Genomic DNA, 21982 nt, shown 5'->3' on the forward strand with positions numbered 1-21982 from the left:
TACTACCACATATATTCATTTCATATTCTATTAACAGAAAGTCCATTTTACTGAAAAGAACTCCATCTCAGACTCAGAGTTCGTATCATGTGATGAGCTAGTTTCTATGGCAACTGCTTTCTCTTTTACATACACAGTAGACAGCACAAAATGTCAGTTCTCTCCTAAGCTAACTTAAGATTTTTAATCAGCAAATGATAATTTATGCACCATTATGTATGGCTTCCAAAAACGTCTTTAGTAAATATTTCAAATGCTGAACAGCCTGAGGTATAAAAGGACAGAGAAGCAAGTAAAGTCACACCTCCTGCACCGAACTCCTCACTATCTCATTTCAGTCATATGGTAAAAAGTGAGAGTCAAGGAAAAATGTGGAAGAGATCATAGATGATCACCCACTACAGCACGAGAACACTTTGATGATTCCATTAAGCAAGGAAGCGGCAGATGTTTACAGCTTGTTCAAGTCTTTTGAAAGGCATCTCAAACAGAAGCAGCAGCTTAGAAGCGGGGACCAGAAGCAGAGTGCTTGACGCAGAACAACAAACGTGGCGAGGTGGCTTCATCTGAGCAGGGAAGGGGAAGGTGCGCAGCAGGCCCAGACCCTCGCCTTCATAGGGGGAACCCTGAGCCTGAACTGTGTGCTTCAGTTTTAGAGCAAAGGCTCATTTTTTCCTCTAATCTCAAAGATTATGTCTACACTGCAGCCTAAATTCTTCCCACAGCTCCTCTGCATTTACTCAAGTGCAGCCGAAACTAGCTGTGTTGATCACCAGAGCCCAATATGGGATAGTATTTGAGTATTTCCCCAGGCAACTGGTGCATTTGGGCACTTCGTTGACCTCTCAACTTCACAGCAATACTATTAGTTAAAGCCCAGTTTGAATGTCCCTATAGGACTCATCATCAGATCCTTGATTTTAGTAGATATTCCCCATCAATGGGATCCATCCCAACCCTGAGTCAGCAGACTACGAATAACAACCAAGGAAAACCATGCAAGTGCTGCAACAAATATTTGGTACTTTAAATATTTTACATCAACAGTCGTGTTCATTATACTGAGTTGATTGGTGGTAAATTAAACATGCTGCAATATAGCCAAAACCTTTTGTTTAGGAAAGGCAAAAGGGAACGGCTGTCTATCTAAAGCAGTCTGACTGTCAGCCCAATAGCTACTCTCCAAGTAAAATATAAAAAACAAATATTTAGATTGCAACCCCATCATTTAGATTGTCTGCAGAGAAAGCCTGCATAGCAAACAATGCATTTCTTCTCATGCCAAAGACATCTTCTATTGAGAAAAGAAAAAGAAGTCAAAGAAAAAAATGAGTCATAGAATGTATTTACTCCAGACTGTATACAGAAGTGACTTCAGTAGCACCATCAACATCTGAACGTTTCACAGGCTGCATCTATCTGTACCCTCCAGACACGATCAAGCAACCTCCTTCCACAGATACTAGAATATCTTTGTGGAAACTGGTGTTCGGAGATATTAGAACAATTATGTGAAGTAGAAGAGTTGATCAGTGATTTATCTGTACGGTAACAACAGGGTCTTTCAGATCAAAGTTTAAGAAAGTTTCCTATTGCGAAACAAATGCTCCCAAATTCCTTCTGTATTAATATAGCACTGGAAAAGTTACTGCTACAGCAATATTTACACACAGACAGATTGTGTATGTGTTGGGGTATTTAGTTATCATTAAACAAGTACATAATATTTCTATTTTTTTTTATATTTTCTCTTGCCAATAGTTGATAAAGCTCTCCATCAGACAAACATCAGCGCAGTACCACTTCAGACTGACTACCTATATGGAGGCAAGACAAATCTCTTCTGCTCCCCCCACTTTGTTGATACAGTCATTATCTATACAGAACCATAAACATATACCAAGGATTTGCTGGAACAAACCCAATGATCGTTACTGTGTTTTTTTGATCGTTAACTCAACAGGCTCAAACAGCTTGGAATTAGTTCAGACCAAACCAGGTGCAAAGCAACAGTTGCAGAAAGATCACTGCTTCCAAGTGCAAAGCAGCACATTTTCAAAGAGGAGCAGCCAGAAGAGAAGGGAAAGGATGCCCTACCCCCTGGGCCCCAGGGAAGGAGCCGCCGATTTCTGAGAAGGTAAAGCAAACCAGGATGGTAAAGGCCAAGGGGATTACGGGAAGTGCAAAACGCGAGAGAGGATAAAGGAAGCAGATACTCTGGCCACAGGAAAATACCTTAATAACGCTTCTTGCCACCTCCAGCCTGCTCTTTTTTTATAACAGCTTCCATTCTCAATATGTGTGTTCCCATGACTGCAGAACTGCTCGAGGTTTTCCTTTCCCAAGCAGTAATGGTTTATTGAGAGCCCTAAGACACCCCCAAACACCAGTGATCTTCTCTTAAAGCAGCCTCATTTTTGAGAGCATAAACGGTATATGTTAAAATTAAATACCGTGACATCAGTGACAAATACTGGCAAAACGTGCCTCGGCGTTCAAGCTACTCTTGACCCAATCACAAATGGATGAAAACAGTGGACTTGCCATTTATCTCTTAACAGAACCTGGAAAGAGAATTCTGTTTCCTCACGGAAACCTTTTTCCCTCTGGCTTTAGTGTAAAGCGCTATATTTGAAGTTACAGGGGTTCATTTTTTTTTTCTTCTTCTTGCCCGAAGGTCAACGGTCAAAGAACAAGCACAAAAATGATCCAACTTTGTGCGGCAGCTGGAACATGAAAATCTTTGAGCTGGTTGAGGGCACGTGTCAGATGCTGGGGAGAGAATGACATTCGCAGGATAAAGGGAAAATATAAAGGTACAACTGGCACCACGGTCCATCGGGCATCGGTTATTAAAATTTCCTAACCTTGCTATCTTATTTCGCAGAAGCAAACTAGATGTATTATTCTCTGTAATCAGCAGTCTTGCTTCAGGAAATCACCGATTCAGTAGCAAGGCTGTTTTTATTAGACCAAAAGGAAGACCTCTATCATCCAAGGACTTTCCCTGTTTTGTGAACTAATGTTTGCACTAAGATTATTTAGGGATGTAGGGAATGAACGACCAATGAAACTACAGCTTAAAAATGCTCATAAAGAAAACAATCCAGATAATATAAAAAAATCTAAATTAAATAGTAGTGATTCAAAAGTACCTTTTTTCATTAAAAAAAAATCCTGTATTATTAGCTACTATTTAAAGAATAACAATATTATGGCAGTTCATAGAAAACGTATAGGATTTAAAAGACTACAAGAACACAGCATGGTATAAAAGCCCTTGTACTGCTTTGACTTTTATTGACCTACATGTCAATTTACTCCTCCCCAAGCATTACAACCCTAGGTGAAAAAAATCAAAGCAAGCCTCCTAGAAATGGATAAATCCAAGAGCTACAGTGGAATGCAATTGTTATGCAGAAATTCATCACCAATACAAAAGGTGATCCACCTAAATCAAGTTCCTTTCCTGAAAATATATTAAACTTATATTTCAAAGCAGCAGTAACATTTTTTTATATTTAATTAAAATCTGGCAATGCACTGAAATCTTGATTTTTATGCTTTAGTTCTGAGTAAAGCATTAACAAATGTATTCATATTTGAATAAAATCTAACCATGTTGTATACTATCTTTTATAGTAGTTGAAGACCTACGTGGAAGTAGAGACCTTGGATACACAATAAAAATAAATTAATCTTTTCAGTAACACTATAATAAATTGTTCCACAGTACTCACTCATAGCTGTCTTTAGTAATATAGTAAGAAATACGTATTTTAAACATTTGCTACTCTTTCATATGGAAAAGGATTTAAGAAAGAACAACAGCGAATACCTTTAATAACTGTGCTTTCACATCATTCACCAAACATTGAACAGACAGGTCCTTCAAACCAAGCTACTTGTACGTGATTAACGCTAATTATTATTTAAATTCTTTGAAATACCCAGCAAATCTACTTTTCATTTAGCGAAGCAAAATGGCCTCTTCTCCCATCTCATAGCACCTTCACTGTAATATAAAGCAGTCCTAAAAATTACTGCTGTCAAACACGGTACCATTTTAACAGGTTTTTAAAAAACTATGTCTACATAAACTCATTAAATTGCTGTGATATCTTTGTTAAGAGACCGCCAAATGTTTCATAAAGGACACTGGCCATTAGTCACGTTAGATGTCCAAAACACGTATTTTAGTAAACACATGCAAAGATTAAAAAATTTTATGAAAAATATGTGCCATAACTCCATAAGAAATGCCAGGATTGTCTATTGAGCTCACTGCAAAGACAAAAGTGAATTCTAATACAAAGACCAGAGGACGGAACGAAGAACGATTTATTTTCCAAAATGGAAAAAATACGCACCCTCGAAAGCAGATAGGTTCTTACTAGAATTTAAATAAACAATAGCTCTTCTAGTCAAAGGCAACCGCATTTTCCTCCCTGATTTACATGTCATTCTCATGGCAGCAATGTTCAAATGACTGTACAGGGATATTCAAACTACAAAGAAAAGCCCTGCAAAAAGGCCAAAGTTTTTGCTATTCAGACTGTTCAGATTTTCCTAACAGCTGCGATAATTCCCAGTTTTTTACATAGCACCTGTAGCAGCATTATATATCCCATTGCAAACAGAAAGCACAACTAAACTTTGATCTCCAATCTTTGCCAGAAATGACCCACAACAGAACTAAATAGAGAGATACGCTTACAAGACACCTCCCAGGGTCTCTGAATTTGCTGAAGATAGTTCCTTTACCTTTGCATTCAGTGTTATACAGAGCAATACAATAATTGCAATGAACGCTGGCCTGTAGAGAGAACCATTCTGTATATAATTCTAAAACTGGTTTTTTAACCTGAGTGCTACTGCCCTTGTACACAAACACAACATCAGGAATGCAGTTGAGAGGACGATACAACTTTGAAAAGGCATTTGCAAATAGCTATATAGTTAAGATGCATCTATTTTGGGCCAAACAAAAAAAAATGCAAAGACAAAAACCAATCCCTTTAAGAATTTAAATCTTTGTTCACTCTTACAATAAAGTGGAGAATAAAGGGTGAGGTTTAATTTTTCAGAAGCCACCTGAATATCCTCTTCCCAAGCGTTCTCACAGAAGTATCTCTCATTTTCCTTGGAAAACCATAATGGTGGAAATGGAGAAAGAAGTCCTGGCTCTGCAATATATCCTTCATCCTCCCCCAACGAGCCGTTTGTTTTCCAATAGACTTAACTTAAGCCGGATTTTGATAGAGTCTGAGTCGTCCAAAGGTAACAAAAAAAAAATTAATTTAAAAATTAAATATTCAATTTCACTTAGCTACATTATGGTGGCCAGTGAAAGGCACAGCCTACTAGCCCACAGGAAAGTAAAGGGAAAACGCCTCAATGTCAGTCTTACTTCTCATAGGGAAGGAGGTGGTGCGCGGAAAACATATGTCGTTAAAGATGCCTCACCAAAATGTCCAGTTTTGGTGCAAAATAATCCATGCATGTTAAGTAATTCTAATGCTGATTAGTAAAGATTATTTTCTGAATACTCTTTAAACTACAAAATCACCTTAAATTTTTAAATATTGCCATTGCAGGCCTTTTTAATATAGGCTCTTAGGAAAGTACACCATGCCATCCTTACAAAATATATTGAAAAAATGCAGTAAGATGTTTTTTGAACTGAAAACTCATAAAGATCATTTTCCATGCTGACAGTGCGCATTTCATCCAGAAGTTTGAAGAGTCAAATGCTACCCCAGCTGGGGGTTATTCTGCCAAATGGCTTCCAACAGTGACCACAGAGATGGAGGATGGGAGGGGTGCGTGTGTGTGTAGGAAAACAAACGTGATGGTAAGCAACCCCAAACCCACAGCATCTTATCGAATATCCAACATACGTAGCCAAACACACAATACAAATCTAGAATACAAAACTGAAACAAAAAGACATGAACAAAATGAAATAAAGCCATTTGTGTGTTACCTGCAGAGATTTAAAACAAAAAAAGCATACGAATGAAGCAGATATCATTCATATGGATTTGCCCAGGAAGGAGAAAAGGAGGGGTGAGTGTGAGGGCTGGGGGGGAGAAGAACAGATACCTTTTTTTCTTAAACAAATCCATCATGAAAGAAAATGAGACAAGATTATAAATAGGCCGAGTTATAGCGCACCATGGGATTTTTAATCTGGCTACCTGTGGTTTTTGCAGTTAAAGCCCTATTCAGCAGTGGGAAGGGAGGGGGGAAAGCGGGGAAAAAAAAAAGAAAAAAGAAAAACAAAATCACGTTTATGTGCCAGTTTCGCAAATGCTCACACAGCGTGCATCACCAACAATGCTGGCAAACAGGAAACACTAATTATTAGCATTTTCTAATAAGCGTACGCCTTTCAAACAGTATTGATCATTACCTGTCCGTCTCGTTTCCTGCATTCTTGAGTTTTACTCTCGTGCTCTGCCATGGCAGCGCGAAGCTGTTTTTCCAGTTTCTCGATTTCCCGTTCATGGTCTCGGACCAGGCAGTCCTTCTCTGCGTTGTGCTGCTGGAATAGGTGCGTCTTCTCCTGTTCATGCTCCAGCTTCAGCTCCACTATCTGATTGGACAGTGAGGAGTACAGTTCATCAATAGAACATCCTTGTCGTCATGACAACTCGTCTACAGCTTAATTTTCCCCTTAATTTCATCAAGTTGGCAATTTTATTTTTACGTCACTATTACCTCACCTTTTAAAAAGCCACCGTTAGCATGACAGAATTCCTCCAGACGATTCCAACAATGGAGACAACTGAGCAAATCCAGCGCATCCTTAACCAATTTGTTGGTACAAATGTCGGAGCGTACAAAAAAAAAAAAAAAAAAAAGGCATTGTCGCATTCTGTGTACGGTCCCCCCGTATCCTGCTGCTGCTCATCAGCAGGGCTGAGGATCCTAAATGGTTAATAGGCAGCCTGCTCTCCCCTTCGCTTAAGTATACACACACAACCCCCCCACCCCAGCAATTAAATCTTTTAAAGATTTCTTTATGATTTCCAAAGCGAAAGCTCTTCCTTCAATATTCCTCAACGCTGTTGTATATACAGTTGTCTTTTTTTTTAATAAAAAAAGAAAGAAAATTATAAAAAACAAAGCTCTATTATCCCGTTGTCAGCTACGCTATCCCAACATAAACAGATGTACGTGTTCCAGAAGGGCACCTGCTGTGCTGCAAGCTTGCACCATGATTTCATAAGAAGCCCTCTATTCTCAGGATCCTTTCCCAGTCTGCACCACACTGGATGCTGTGACCTTGGCCAGTCTTAGCTTCTCCCCGCTAGACTGAATGGCAGCCCGAGACCAAGGGCCTGGTTGCCGCAGCTTTGATACTAATCCTCCCCGCCTGCGCACAATGGCACCCTACCTGGCCTGCACACTGGAGCAGCCAGGCTGCCTTTGAAGCAGGTGATGAATAGGGACGGCAGGAAGCCGCTTCCCCACTGAACTCCGGGCCACACAGCTGCTAAGAACAGTCACTTGGATTTTTCTTCAGTTTTGGTGGATTTCGGAGGGGGGGTTGGGGGGGAGAAAAAAAAAAAAATGCTCTTATGAATATGGTGGGTTATTTTCAGCGTGAGAAAAAAAGCAAACGGGAGGAGCCGGCTGTGTGTGCGCCGAGAGCGCCCCGGCACCTTATCTTAAAGCTGTAGCATTCAATTCTGGAATAACATTAGCTGTTTGCGTGGCTTTCGGGTTTAAAATTTGAAGCGAAGTAAAAAAGGAAGCATTTACTCAAACTACGGATCAGCATCTTCCAGGTTTAAAAGTAAAACGTCATCCGTGCTGTGGGCGGGAGCGTCCTCCCAAAAACGGGGCAAGTGGAACAGATGCAATATTCTATGGTTTAACGTATCTACATTATTAATAATACTAAAGAGCTCATTAACAGACATGTGAAGTCCCTGAAGGAGTTATCCCCCCAGGAGGCATACATTATCTGCACTGGGCCTGGGACCCTTACACAAAGTTCTTTAAGTCAGGTTTTTGCCCAAGGTTTGTGTGCAAAACTGGTGTCTTTTCAGATGCTATCGGTGTCCTTAGCGTGCCTAAACGAAAGAATTCTTCCTCCCTAAAATAATTGTAAAGGCTTTGCCTGAGTTACGGGAAAAAATATTTAACATTTTTTCATAAATCAGACCTGATCAAAAAGAAATCATGTCAACAAGAGAGGTCTGTCTTTTAATTTTCTTAATTACTGGATTTTCAGCTGGTTGTGCCATGTAAGGTCTGGGGTAAGACAGTTTGTTGTGGAGAACTTCAATTATTTAGGTTTTCACTTTTTTAACTGAAGACAAGAAACAGCAGCAGGCAGGGAACGTGTGCCCGCAGAAGGCAAGGGACGGATCCTGCTTCTTCAACCCGTTACATGATAAACGTGTACGTCACCACTTCACCCCACCAAAGTAATCACAGTTTTATTTAGTAACCTCTTCACTTACAGCATTTATATTCTAGACACAAAGTTTTTGAATTTAAGAGGTGGAAAGAGCTAAAAGGGACGGGTCCTTCTGCATGCAGAAAGGGTGTCCCCCCAGTCTGCTACGTGGGAAGAGAAGAGATGGTAGTGTGAGGGGAGGTATTTTATAAAAGCCGAATTTGTTGAAGAAAACCTCACCACTTAAAGCAAAGTATTCCCCATGATGTTTGTTTTGTTTTTTATGGATTTCTGGCAGGGATCAGAGGTGAAGAGACAGGAAAGGACAGAAGGATGGGGACTAGAGCATTTTCTTCCCTCAAGTTCAAAGACCTAGAAAACCCATCTTCCCTAATGAATATTAACAAGCACCCCACACTTGTAACCAACAAAACGTGCTTTCCTGTCCAAATAGCATGAAGTGACCGAGTAGCTATTTGACTGCACTGGTGAACACTCACTGAGCCTCCTGTTCTCCTCAGAACTGCTGCCAAGCGCTACGGTTTCTCTTCCACTCCTCCCTCTCTCATTCTTGTATTGTTGTTGGGTTGGTTTTTAAAGGAAAAAAAATTAATGCATACCAACAAAGGGAAAAAAACCCATGCTGTTTTGCAGCAACAACAGGACTTCTTCATCACAGGAAGCTGCATGAAAACTATATTAATTCTTCATAAATCAGTATGGATTCTGTCTCCTCTTTGAGGTAGAGAGTGCCTTTATGAATGATATAACAAAACCACCTCCTTTAAAAATTGTACTGGGTTGAGATCTTTCTGCATCTACCCCTAGGTGCTTAGCACTTCATCAGATTACATTAAAATGACCGCTCAAATCCAGCATATGAGTGTCTAGAAGACAGTTTTAGGTGCTATACATTTCAGACAGACAAGCAACACAATATTCACAATGGGAATTAGGGGTGACGCTGAGAAGAAACAGTCGTTAAATAATAGTGTGCGCCCTATTACCATAATCAGATCGTATTCATTGTGGCTTAGATGTTTCCTCATCTTGCCCTCCCAAAGATGAAAACCTCTTATTCTCTTCTCTGCACATCTGTTCCTATCTCCAGCCATGGCCTGGACACTAAAACAAGCAGGACTGTCTGACGCGATATAGCTGTTCTTACCGCGAAACACTGTTATTACCAAGTAACACAAGCATTTTAAAATTATGATCTCCTCTTACATGAATTCTTCATTTCTTAATTCTTTCCACACCAGTATGACAGAACCATATTCAAGCCAACAGCCAACACCTGATTTACTAAGCCATCACCAGAATTACATAATTTATTTTTAAATTTCTGCTTTTAACTGAAATTTAACAATATTTACTTAGTCTTGCAAAGAAGAAAAGAGAGAAGACAAAATTCGTAAGAAAAAACTAAAAGCAGATTAACCCAAGAACTGTGACCATCTTTTGCAATTCACTAGCACAGACACCCACATGCACACAGACTGCCAAACAAATCCGGCAAGGCAGCTCGTGCCCATCCTAGGCAGGACACCGACAACCGCAGCTGCTGCTGAACGACGGCCTTTAGTGCAGGCAGACTTCACTGCACCCAAAAGTGGAGGTGCTTTACAACAACCTGCTAAAACGAGAGACAATCTAATAAAGACCTAAAGCAAAATCATGCTGCTGTTAGCACTGGTTCAGTTTGTACATCCAAAGAACAAAGATCTACAGTAAATAGCCCGCTGATTGCAGAAGGTATTTTCAGAAGCCAAATACTTGTAATACAATCAACGTCAGCAAATATCTTTTTAAAGTCCCTAATATAGACAAGACCTTCTACTATCCAGTTTTTGCTTTTACATCACACACTAAGTTTAGGGTTTTCAATTTTAGAACAATTTCAACTTGTTCTCAAGAACAAGTATGCCTTTGAAATTCTTTTTATAGTCCCCAAAGGAGGGAAAGGAAATTAGTTAGCTCACTACCTCTTTGAAAAATGTAGCTGCTACAATAAATATTTGACACCACAGTATGAAAATTCATGTAAATTTATGTCCACAATTCCAGAAATATCGTAAGTAAGAGCTATATAAAATATAGTTTTGCATGGCAGGATGATTTTATTAGCGCTATTTTGGCATGACTGAACTTCTGAGGGCTGGAGAAGCCACCAATAAGTTACACACACCATGGCAAAGAACTGAAGTAAACTCACCCATGTGGCATGCACACAGCACGTCTGTTTTGCGCCAGTTCTATCTTGTAAGCATTTAAGAGTGTTTGTAAATCAGGTGTCCTCATTATCATTACTCTGCTCAAAAGCAGCCCTAACCTCTGCCCAGCACAGCATACAGCACATGATCTATCCCCAAATTACAACTCCAGTAAAATCTAGCATTTTCTGTCTCCTAAGCCTATAAATAAACGTGCGTGTTTCATGAGGATATGGGGATTACCCATCTCCGCAAATACACTGCTTCTAAAAGTAATCTGATATAACAGGCTGGAGGATCGAGTATTAATCATGCTGGGCTCTGGCTTAGCATAACTTTGGGCAGAAAAGAGGAAGCTTCACTGCAAGGCAAGGGAGCATACCAGAACTACTTTGCAGCTGATAAATTAAATGGATTTTAAAAGTACACATTTTTGTGAATTTTTGCCATAGCTTGGAACACAAAGTACTCCCAAGATAAAAGGGCTGTAATGCGCCAAGGGCAAACGGGACAGCAAAAAATGTAACGGTGCAGAACCACATATTACCACCGAAGTAGCAAATACATATAGGGTAATGCACATGCATAGCGAATGCGTTTTACTTTCTATTTCATTGCAGGCTGCAATAATTTAACTGGCATAACTGTGTTTCCTGTTACACTTCACCTTATAATCAACCACTAATAACTGTATTTCAACTGCAAACTAAGAATTGCAAGAAATTCTCTAAAAGAGACAAGCTGGTCTATTAGCCAAACTGCACTTTGATTTATCCTCCCCAATACAACAGTATACCTGAGTGGTGTCACTAGGTATATAAAATGATATACCTGATCTGGAAATTTTTACTTAGAAAGGCCTCCCAGAATTTTAATATTTTTAAAGTATGGGCAGCACAAACCTCACCTCAATCCTCTTATCTTCCCAATCCTCCTACCATGAGTAAATTTGTTTTAAATCACCAACATACTGGAAATGAAGTTGCATCCCCATGATTAAACCACACTTAGCGTGGTGATGAACGTCAGGAGGTCCCACTCCCCTCCCCAGCCCATCTGCTCCAGTAAAGCCAATGCGGTCTGCAAACAGAAATAGTTCTTTCAAACTAATATACCTTGAGTCACTGCAAATGCCTGTTTGTAGTAGGTTCTGGTACAGAATTTACTGTACATAGTCTTTGTTTGGGGATTCAGAGTTTATCCAAGGACCTTCTTTGAACACTGAGCACTGACTTCACAGGCGTTTGCAGCCTGACTTGCTATTTACTGCAGGCACCGATTTATGTTCCTGGAATCGTCTCCCCTCTCCCTCCTCCCCCCAAAGTTGATTCTGTTGACTATACAGGGAGCTAAAGCTTTTAACTCTGAATCACACACAAGTTAGATGCCTGCAGGAGACAGTGTAAATACCCATCTGTCTGGTTAACAATTCTGTAAACAGCAATGGTACAGCGAGAAGACTTCCACCCGCTCTTTACTTGGAGGTTAAATTCATATCCTTTTCCCATTTGTCAGATTTAGCTATATCATAAAGTGAAAAGTTGATGTTGATTGAAGAAACTATTCCTCAGATATTCTGCACAAATGGCATTCATCTGTGTGTTAGGATGGTTCAAAGGAAACATTTATGCATCCTAGATTAATTTATTAAACAAAATTTATGCAGCTTGTTGCTGATGACATGAAAAATTTAGAGCCTCTGCTAACGTACTCATTTGGCCTTCATGCAAGCACAGACTGTATTTCAATTATCTTAGACTATAGACAAAGAGGAGATGAACAAAGCTTTTTACAAAGACTGTGTCCTTATAACTAAACCAGCATACTAAAAATGGATCGTGAATCTCTGAATATAACTGGACTGTTTAAAGTACAGCTACGAAATGCCCGGAACATTGGTCCGCCTGAGGAATACCATATTTCAAGTATGTCTTTGCAAGTGTTTTCTTCACTCGAGCGGGTAACAGTGCTCAGAAAGAAGCCAGAAGAAACAGAAAAGGAAGAACGAGGCCAGAAGAAAAGCTAGGACATAAGCGCGGTGGCAGGAACTCTTAACTGAGAAAAGGTACAGGGACAAAGCAAGCTGAATGTTAAGCTTGTTATCTCTGCTAGTGTGTCCAGCTGAATGTCTCTGAAGGCTTGAGCGTGACACTGGAGTCAGAGTTTAAGGTGCACATATGGTGATCATGTCTCGTGATAGGACTGATGATGTTTGTAGTAGTTCTGAAGACAAGATCACCAGCTGGAAGATCAATTGAGCTAAAAGTAATATGCCAAATAAACACGATAGGACTGTAAACTCAATGCATCCAATGTAGAAGCAGCACCTATCTGCCCTGCTTCCTACCTTAGAAAGGCAGAATGGCCACGGTTAAAGCAGGAGGTAATAAGGAACGCTGGCTCCTGGAGAGCCAACTCGTGCTAGATGGACCCTTCAGCCCATGCCACCCCTCCAACTGACCCCTTCTGCAGGACTTGCCTCTTCAGCGCTCCCAGTCCACGGGACTAAATGACATTTCTCAGCCTAAATACTCTAGGCTCCATTGCACGGGCTTTTCACAGCCACTCACAAATTCTTTTCACAGACAGTACTTATTTTCCCCGAGGAGCTTCCTTTCCAAGTCCCATCCCCAGGTCACTGCAGTTTCTTGGTTTAACGCTTAATCCCCACTTTTTACTCTATTCCTTACCTACCCTGTATTTTCCCCTTTCTCTCATGAGGTCACTGCTTTTACACCACACTCTCATACACAAACTGTTCCGGCTCCGTTTCACAGAGCGGACATGGAAATTCTCAGTGAGACTCTTCAGAACATTTAGCTGCTGAACTCCTGAACATCTGAATTAAGCAATGTTTATTGCCTAAATACACTTGAGTAGATCTTCAAGGGAAAAAAGACATCCAGGTCAAAAATACCTTACCCTCCAGCATTTCAAGAAATTATCACTACGATTCTAAGCAAAAGCAAAACAACGTCATCTCAGCCTTGATAATCCAAACACTGGTGAAATCTCTTGGCACAAAGTTAAATCGTTAAAAATTATCAAGGGAGATGCCCAACCATTAAATGTTAATCTAAATAACACTTTAGAATATTTTTAAGCAACTGAGCATGACCTTGTGCTTGGAACCTTAGCATTAGGCTAGCACTGAATAAGATGTTTTTAAATATATACACTTACGTATAAAAGCAATGGTTGTGATTACAAAATTCATATTTTACCTGAGATAAGCTCACTCTTTTCCTTAAACTAACCTCACTAGAAAGTTATAAAAGACATAGTGAAAGATCTAAAGAATATTCTTCCTCTCAATAATATTTTCCTCTGCTCCAGCACACTGCTAAAATAAGAACAATTTCCCAACACTACCTTGGACACTTGTCCTTGCTGCTGGCAGGTTAGATTACAGCCATGCTTTTTTTCACTCTTAACCAGCTGATTCTGCACTTATTTACCTCTCTTTCTTTAATATAAAAGGGCATATTTAAGCTCAACCACATCTTTGTCTTGCTCCCAACTTAAAAATGTAGACTTTTTCTCTCATCTTGAACATGATTTCAAAGTGATTTTGTTAAAGACCCAGTAGAAGATTTCTGAAGGTGTCCTGTTTCTTTCCTATTTGGCTAAATAGGACAAGAAGAAACTCCAATTATTCCTTCACAAGTTTTACAGAAGTTAGAACCCAACAATAAATGTCACAAGAAAGGATTTCCTGAGATATGGGGAGATTCTTCAGCTATCACGTAATAGCTTTCCACTTTGCTATGGAAGCATGAATAATTATTATTTTAGAATGGAATAAACACCATTAAAGAAAAGATGAACCAAAACAAAGGGCTTATTTATACATTCAGGTTGGCATCTAATCTCAGAAAGTATGTCCATAACTCAGCAAGTAACACCATCCTGCTATCGCAATAATTCATCAGCTTTTTCATAGTGTGTTCTCCCTGCTAGGAAAATGAAATTTCGTAGACTTTGGCTCTCTTACTAATCTTGCATCTCAATTCTTTCACACTCCCTCAGTCATAGGACTTCAGCAACTATTTATAGCAAAAAATGGGTGTAACTGATCATAGTGATCTACTACTGTATTTTTTTTTAAAAAGGACAAGCTAATACCATTTAAACATTAAGATCTCCAAAAGTTCACTAAAAATGTTCCATTCATGACAATTTATTAAAATCTGCTTGAAACAAAGGTGAGCACATCCTTGACTCTGTTGCGAAACACCCCTGCGTGAAGCCCTGCTCCAGCACAAGCGCTCTGCTGTGGCACCGCGGCTCGCCCCGAGAGACCTGCTCTCAGAAAGCGCCCAACCGACGTGGATATGGGAAAAAAGCAAATTCATTAACTTTTCTGTCAAATTTGCCTGCCTAAAATCCGTTACTGCAAAGTTTGGACACATGTTCTTTCAAACATTTGGGCTTGAGGAAAATTATTTCAGCAGAAACACTTCCCAGGTATTTTGAGCTAAACCGAGGATGTAATTAGAAAGTAAGGGGGGGGGGGGGAGAAAAAAGGGAGGGGGTGCAAAAAAACAAACAACCTTTTTTCCTGTGCTGATGGTGCCATAAAGCCGGACTATAGATACTGCAACCATTTCAAAGGCAGGAAAGGCTGAGGCCTTCGCTGTGGTGTCCACTGCCTTTGAAGTGCCAAAAGCAGCTGCTCCCAGCAGATAGGAACTGTGGTGCTGCTGGAGTTATTTTTTTCTTCAAAATATACTTTCAAATCTAACAGCTGCAAGTAGAACAAAGTTGAGCTAAAGTATATTTAAAGAAAAAAGCGCCACCAGTTTCTCTCTAAGAGTGTTCTCAGTGGATACTTCAAAAGAAAGTGGCACTGAATCAGATGAAGCTGGAACCAGGAGTGACACACGACAGCTGGAAGCAAATACTGCAAGATCCAAAATTTCTTCTTTGCTTTATTAATGGATTCAAATGCATTTGAAAAGTTAACAAAATATTAACTGCCATGGGTTTGTATGGTTTTATCCTAATTCTTTTTCAAGGAAAAAAAAAAAGTTATATATATCAATATATATCAGGTTATTTATTGATACAAATATCAGATAAATATCAATATATATCACTATATCTAATCTGTAGGCAGAGCAATCTTTCAGCCCCACAACGAACAGCCCATGGTCACACCAGTAATCTCTCTGAAATCAAAATTCAAGGAGAGTCCTGTGAAGCGCAGGCAACCATTCCTATAAAGCAGAGAGGTGAAACCACAGGTTTCAAGTTCCTACACTTCCAAGCTGTTTCTCAGGTTGGAGAACTGGATAACACATCAGTTCATTTGGTTCTTCATTACCAACTTGATTAAATTCATAGGCAACTGAATTGTCCAGTATGCTGCCCGTGCTGCCTCTGCTACTCACCATGCCAACCTACACGATCTCTGAAGGTCAATTTTCCTTCCCTTTGTGTATAAATTCCATCTGACAATTAGATTCAGACACTTGAGGCAGAACATCTCAAAGCAATTACAACATTTCTCAGGTAACTAAAGTATCCGGTTTTTGGTTGGGTGTCTATTTCCCAACTGGAAGTCCGCTAGAGCCCTCCTGAAATGCACCACCAATTCCAATTTACTGCTCTATTTAAACAGTTTAAATCAGTCTGTTCCTCCACAGTTAACCACCAAAGACATATGCAGTAAAACACGGCAAGGAAAAGTTTGCTTTAAAAATGGTTTAGAAGTTCTGAAGCATAAATAGAGAGTAATACAGAGAAACAGAAGTTGGAACTACTGAAAGGAAATTTTAAGAGTGGAAGAACTGAGCTCATACCGCTCTGCGGCTGGGCTGAAGGAGCTTTGTACTGCAGAAATGACAATAGAGAAAGAACGTCGTTTCCAGTGATAACCCATTGCGATCTGCAGGAAAGGTCACATATTTTTCATGTTCGCAAGCTTTCAAAGAACATTCTAAATGAAGTATGAAGAGAAATAACTTTTAAAAGGGCATAAACAGGATTCCTCTGGAAATTCTTCTGAGGCTCTCATTGTTTAGCTGTTTAGTGCTGAAAGCCTTTCCTTGGGTTTCAGTGATGTTTCATAAAGTCTAGCTGTTCTTTCTTACAGTAAAAAGTAGTTATCCTAAATAAAAGTGAAGCAGTAAACATCTCCTCTTAGTGGAAAATGCTTTCACTGATGTTTACCACAAAGTCAACGTTGTTACTGAATACCAGTGTAAAAAGACTCACCGAAAAAGTTTTAAGTATCACATTCATTTCTTGGGGTTTTTTTTTGTTTGTTTTTTGTTGTTGTTGTTTTTTTTTATCCAGTCTCCAGAAGGTCTGAATATAATAGGCATGACAATACAAGAAAACAAATTAAAAATAAACCATGACACTACTAGGCATTAGGCTTGGTAGCTCTTGCCATGTATACTGAAAGTAAAAAAATTACCATTTGTAGGTAGGAACAGGATTGTCACAACATCTGATGAACTGCAGATTAGTATTTATCTCTATAGATCATGTTCCTAAACCTGGGAACAAAATATTTGAATAAATGCTTACTTTGAGCTTTAAAGATGGACCACAAATTACAAGAACCGTAAAGAAAAGAGTGAACCACCCATACCACTAAAATGATGTGAATATAAGATTCCATTAAAAATTTCACCTTAAGGTGGACACCCAGCTAACCCCAACACTTCCCCATGGTTCTCCCTTCAGTACATGCTTTAATTGACACATCAAACTTCCTCACCTTTAATGCATGAAATTATTGCAATGGGTTTCACATGAATCAGTGTGAAAGCCGCTCTACTCTGCACGGCTGCGGCCTCATCTCGAGTGCTGTGTGCAGTTTTGGGTGCCGCAGTATAAAACGGATACGAAGCTACTAGAGAGCGTCCAGAGGAGAGCCACAAAGATGGTGAAGGGTTTAGAGGGGAAGCCAAACAAGGAGTGGCTGAAGTCACTTGGTCTGTTCAGCCTGGAGGAGACTGAGGGGAGACCTCATTGCGGTCTACAGCTTCCTCACAAGGGGACAAGAAAGGGCAGGTGCTGATCTCTTCTCCCTGGTCACCAATGATAGAACCCGAGGGAACGGCAGGAAGATATGCCGGGGAGGTTTGTGTTGCACATTAGGAAAAGGTTCTTCACCCGAGGGTGGTGGAGCACTGGAACAGGCTCCCCAGGAAGGCAGTCCCGGCACCAAGCCTGGCAATACTCAAGAAGCATTTGGACAACACCCTCAGACATATGGTGTGAATTTTGGGGTTGTCCTATGCAGGGACAGGAGTTGGACTGGATGATCCTTGTGGGTCCCTTCCAACTGAGGACATTCTATGATTCTATGAAATAATTTGAAGAAAATCTATTGCTGTGATTACATAGTAGTGACTGCATTTGTGATTTCTAGCCTTTATTCCAGAGATTATACTAAATCACAACAGAGAGGTAGAATTCTTACTGTTCTTTCAGCAAATGAGGTAATCTGCAAGACAAAAGCCATGAAACAAAAACCCCCAGTATCTCTGCAACCTGGACTATTCCTGAATCCTTAAACAGAAGAGCCATAAATAATATCACTCAGTAAAACAAAATGCCTGTGGAGATGTTATCTATTACATGGGACAGCTTCTCACCCTTTGTTAGGTGACAACACAACTAGTAATGTTGACAATTCTGAGTGAGGATAAGGAAAATACTTTGATCTGAACAAACTCCTTTCGATTCAAATCTAAGTTGAGAGCCATGCACAAAACACACTATTGTTCTCCCAAGCACAGGCAAAGATCTCTCTCAACACCTACCAAAGTGATCCCATTCCTTAATTAGTTGAAAAAACCCCTTCTAGACAGACCAGGGCAGGTCTTGTACCACAAGCCAACTGCAGTATTTCATCCTCTTACCAGCACAGAAGATAAACAGAAATGAAACCACATTTCCCTGGTGGAAATGTAAACTTATATCCATGCAAAAACATTGATAAGAGAGAACTTCAACCTTATGGACTAACTGTATCATTGCTAAAAAAATTTTTTTAGTCCTTTACCAGGTGTTACCAAACAGACACCACTTTAGTTTCATGACAAACTACCACCTTACGCAAGTGTTTGATGGGCTGTTTCAGCTGCGTAGCTCTCAAGTCTATATCATGCAATAATTTGTCTGCTTCTATTTCTGTTTTTTCCCTTTACACTTCACAAGACTACTGAACTCAACTTTCTTGTCTCCACCCAAATGTTTCCTGAATATTTCCCAACCCTGAAATTACAATACAATAAAGAAAATCACTATCAGTGGGCCAAAACAAGCATTCATATGAACACTCCCTCTGTTAAAAATGATAAAAAAAAGAATAAAACACTGTTTCTTGACAAGAAGAAAAACAGATAACACATTAAATAATTTCATCTGGCCATTATGAAAATAGGTGTTGCCACCTGTAAGCCTGGGAAACAATTTGAAAGAGTCAGAGGTACAAAGGATTGCAAAGAGGAAACAAAAATATTTTCTGTGTAGACACTTCCCCCTCCATCCCCCACCACATAAACTGCATACCTATAAATGTGGTCTTCGTACAAAGAACATTTGTATAGACATCTTTGCCTGGCGGAAAAGGACCTGGGGGTGTTGGCTGACAGCCGCCTGAACATGAGCCAGCAGTGTGCTCAGGTGGCCAAGAGGACCAATGGTATCCTGGCTTGTATCAGGAATAGTGTGGCCAGCAGGACCAGGGAGGCGATAGTGCCCCTGTACTCGGCACTGGTGAGGCTGCACCTCGAGTACTGTGCTCAGTGTTGGGCCCCTCACTCCAAGAAGGACATCGAGGTGCTGGAGTGTGTCCAAAGAAGGGCAATGAAGCTGGTGAAGGGTCTGAAGCACAAGTCTTGTGAGGAGCGGCTGGGGGAGCTGGGGTTGTTTAGTCTGGAGAAGAGGAGGCTGAGAGGAGACCTTATTGCTCTCTACAACTACCTGAAAGGAGGCTGTAGCGAGGTGGGGGTCGGTCTCTTCTCCCTAGTAACAAGCGATAGGATGAGAGGAAACGGCCTCAAGCTGCACCAGGGCAGGTTTAGGTTGGATATTAGGAAAAACTTCTTCACTGAAAGGGTAGTCAGGCATTGGAACAGGCTGCCCAGGGAAGTGGCTGAGTCTCCATCCCTGGAGGTATTTAAAAGATGGGTAGACGTGGTGCTTGAGGACACGGTTTAGTGGTGGGCTTGGCAGTGATAGGTTAATGGTTGGACTCGATGATCTTAAGGGTCTTTTCCAACCTTAATGATTCTATGATAACAGCAACGCACAGCGAGAACAGGATTAAGCCTGCCACAGGAACTGACCTGCGTCTGCATGAAAAGGTGCCCCTCCTCCCCTCCACCCAGAGGAGCAAACCAACTGACCTGTTGCTCGTATCTTTGCTTGAGCTCTTCCAGTTGCCAGGAGAATTCTTTGGATTGCTTTTCCCGGAGCGATTTTGATCTGCTTAGATCTGCTTCAACCTTTTCCATCTACATGGTAAAAGAAAGGGAATATTTAATTTTTTTTAAAAAGGCATAGCTTGAAACGTCCTGACGTTTCTACAGTTGTTTGCAAACCATCAAAAGATACGAATATAACTTGCTGAGAATGACGATAATACTGTTTTTATGGAGTGAAAATCAATATTCAGTTAATACCGGATTATTAGTTACTTAAGGATATAGTGATCACCTACACCATGCCACTCCCTGATTACAAAGCATTGGCTCAGTTTTTCACTTGACAGTGGTGAAGATCCCATCAAAATTAAGTGAGTATTTTTCCCAGACATATTTAAGACTCAAATATATTTCACTTAAAAATATATTGCCTGTGGAAATTCAAGGGAAATCATGTGTGAGTCAGTGCACAAACTACACATTTAAAGTAAGTTTACATTAAATCAGTAAAATAACTTAAAAGAGAATTATTTGGCTGCAAGTAAAGTTCTCTGAAGATAGTCATCGCCTATGAATAATGAGTCCCACAGATTCCAGCACACAGCATCAAGGAAGCAATTTCATAACCCAATTAACAAAGGCTTTTGTATCAAAAGCACAACTGTTAGCTGTACATCAGGCACATTTTCAGGGGAATGAATATATATATATATACACACACACATATATATATGCGCAGTACTATGCTGCAGTGCATACTCATCAATTACTTTTAGATCTAGGTCCCAACCCAAGCAGTGAATAAACTGTCTCCCTAAAAAAGACAGAAAAGGGGTGTAGCTGTCAGGAGGACCAGTGCTGCCACAAGTCCATCTGCTGTACCAAAAGAAGACACGCATGAATTCCTGAACCACAAGCCAAAATCCTGTTTGGCCTAAGGGAGTGCTATGTCTTCAACAGATGTCTCTGCCAATCGGCCTGGACATCACTTCTAAGCCAGGGAAAGAGGAGAAAAGGCAGTACTCAGAGTGGGAAAAGCATTTTATTGGAAAATACTGCAGCAAGAGAGGAAGATATAGGACTAGGAGTAGTTGGCCAGATGGAAAGCGGAAAAATAGAATAGAAAGGAACAAGTTATCCTTCCAGTAGCTCTTGAACCTCACTGCTACTATCTGCTATTAAGAAAAGGGACTTCAATGAATATTTTATGCATAATTTCTTCCGCCTCCAAACTTACTCAAATTGCATGTCCGTAGCCATATTTTACTCAGCTCAATAAAAAACAGAAAAATAAAAGATCTTGTTACTTTATTAAAGGATTTTTATTTTTAAGAGAATCAAAAAGTGAAATAGTAAATTCTAAAAAGTGAAATAGTAAAAACATATGCAAAGATGCTATAACTCTACTGGATATTGTGCTTTACTCGTTAGGTCACGTTCATATATTTCCTACAAGTGCAATGAGGGCTCTTGATCATTATTTGCCAAACGCAGGAAACACTAGATCTAAAGGACCGTGACACAGCCTATGTATTCTTTCTCTTTTTGACAGTTACTGTTAGAAAAAATGCAGATCTTACAGATAAAAATGTACCAGCTGCCCATCAACGGGCATCAGGTGACTCTTAATAATCACAAGCTTGACAAAATAGGAAGCACATAGCAAAAAAATATCACAGAGCCAAATTAACGAATCAAATCTTGATTACAAGAACTGAAAATGCCAGACCCCATCCACTTTTCTCCATAATTAACTTTACCGCAGACCAAAAAATGGTTTCAGAAGCCCAATATTTCTAGTGTAGTTAAAAGTACGGTGTTGCTATAGCTACTACAGTTGTTTTATATGCAATACATTCCAGCTAACCACAAAAAATAGAATTTTCCAATATGTTGCAATCTAAAGGGTGATTTATCTAAAGAGTATGTGCGTGCAGAAGAATGAGAAAGGACAAAGCTATGAAGAC

General features: G+C 40.0%; 1 protein-coding gene across 7 annotated transcripts in view; it reads right to left on the reverse strand.

Moving 5' to 3' along the window:
• The window catches only part of CEP112 (centrosomal protein 112), a 175533-nt gene that overhangs the window by 85831 nt on the left and 67720 nt on the right, over positions 1–21982 (reverse strand). For all 7 annotated transcript variants that reach the window (XR_015703216.1, XR_015703217.1, XM_087750765.1 and 4 more), the window contains 2 exons: positions 19998–20105; positions 6416–6598 (listed from right to left, as the gene is read on the reverse strand). Coding sequence is in view for 5 of the 7 variants with exons in the window: in XM_087750765.1 (XP_087606891.1) it covers positions 6416–6598; positions 19998–20105 (291 nt within the window). In the remaining 2 variants the exon portion in view is untranslated. The remainder of the gene's footprint in view (positions 1–6415; positions 6599–19997; positions 20106–21982) is intronic.

Source organism: Nipponia nippon, unplaced genomic scaffold (assembly GCF_047370975.1).
Source record: "Nipponia nippon isolate SJK-2023a ecotype South Korea unplaced genomic scaffold, ASM4737097v1 scaffold_14, whole genome shotgun sequence".
Taxonomy (NCBI): Eukaryota; Metazoa; Chordata; class Aves; order Pelecaniformes; family Threskiornithidae; genus Nipponia; species Nipponia nippon.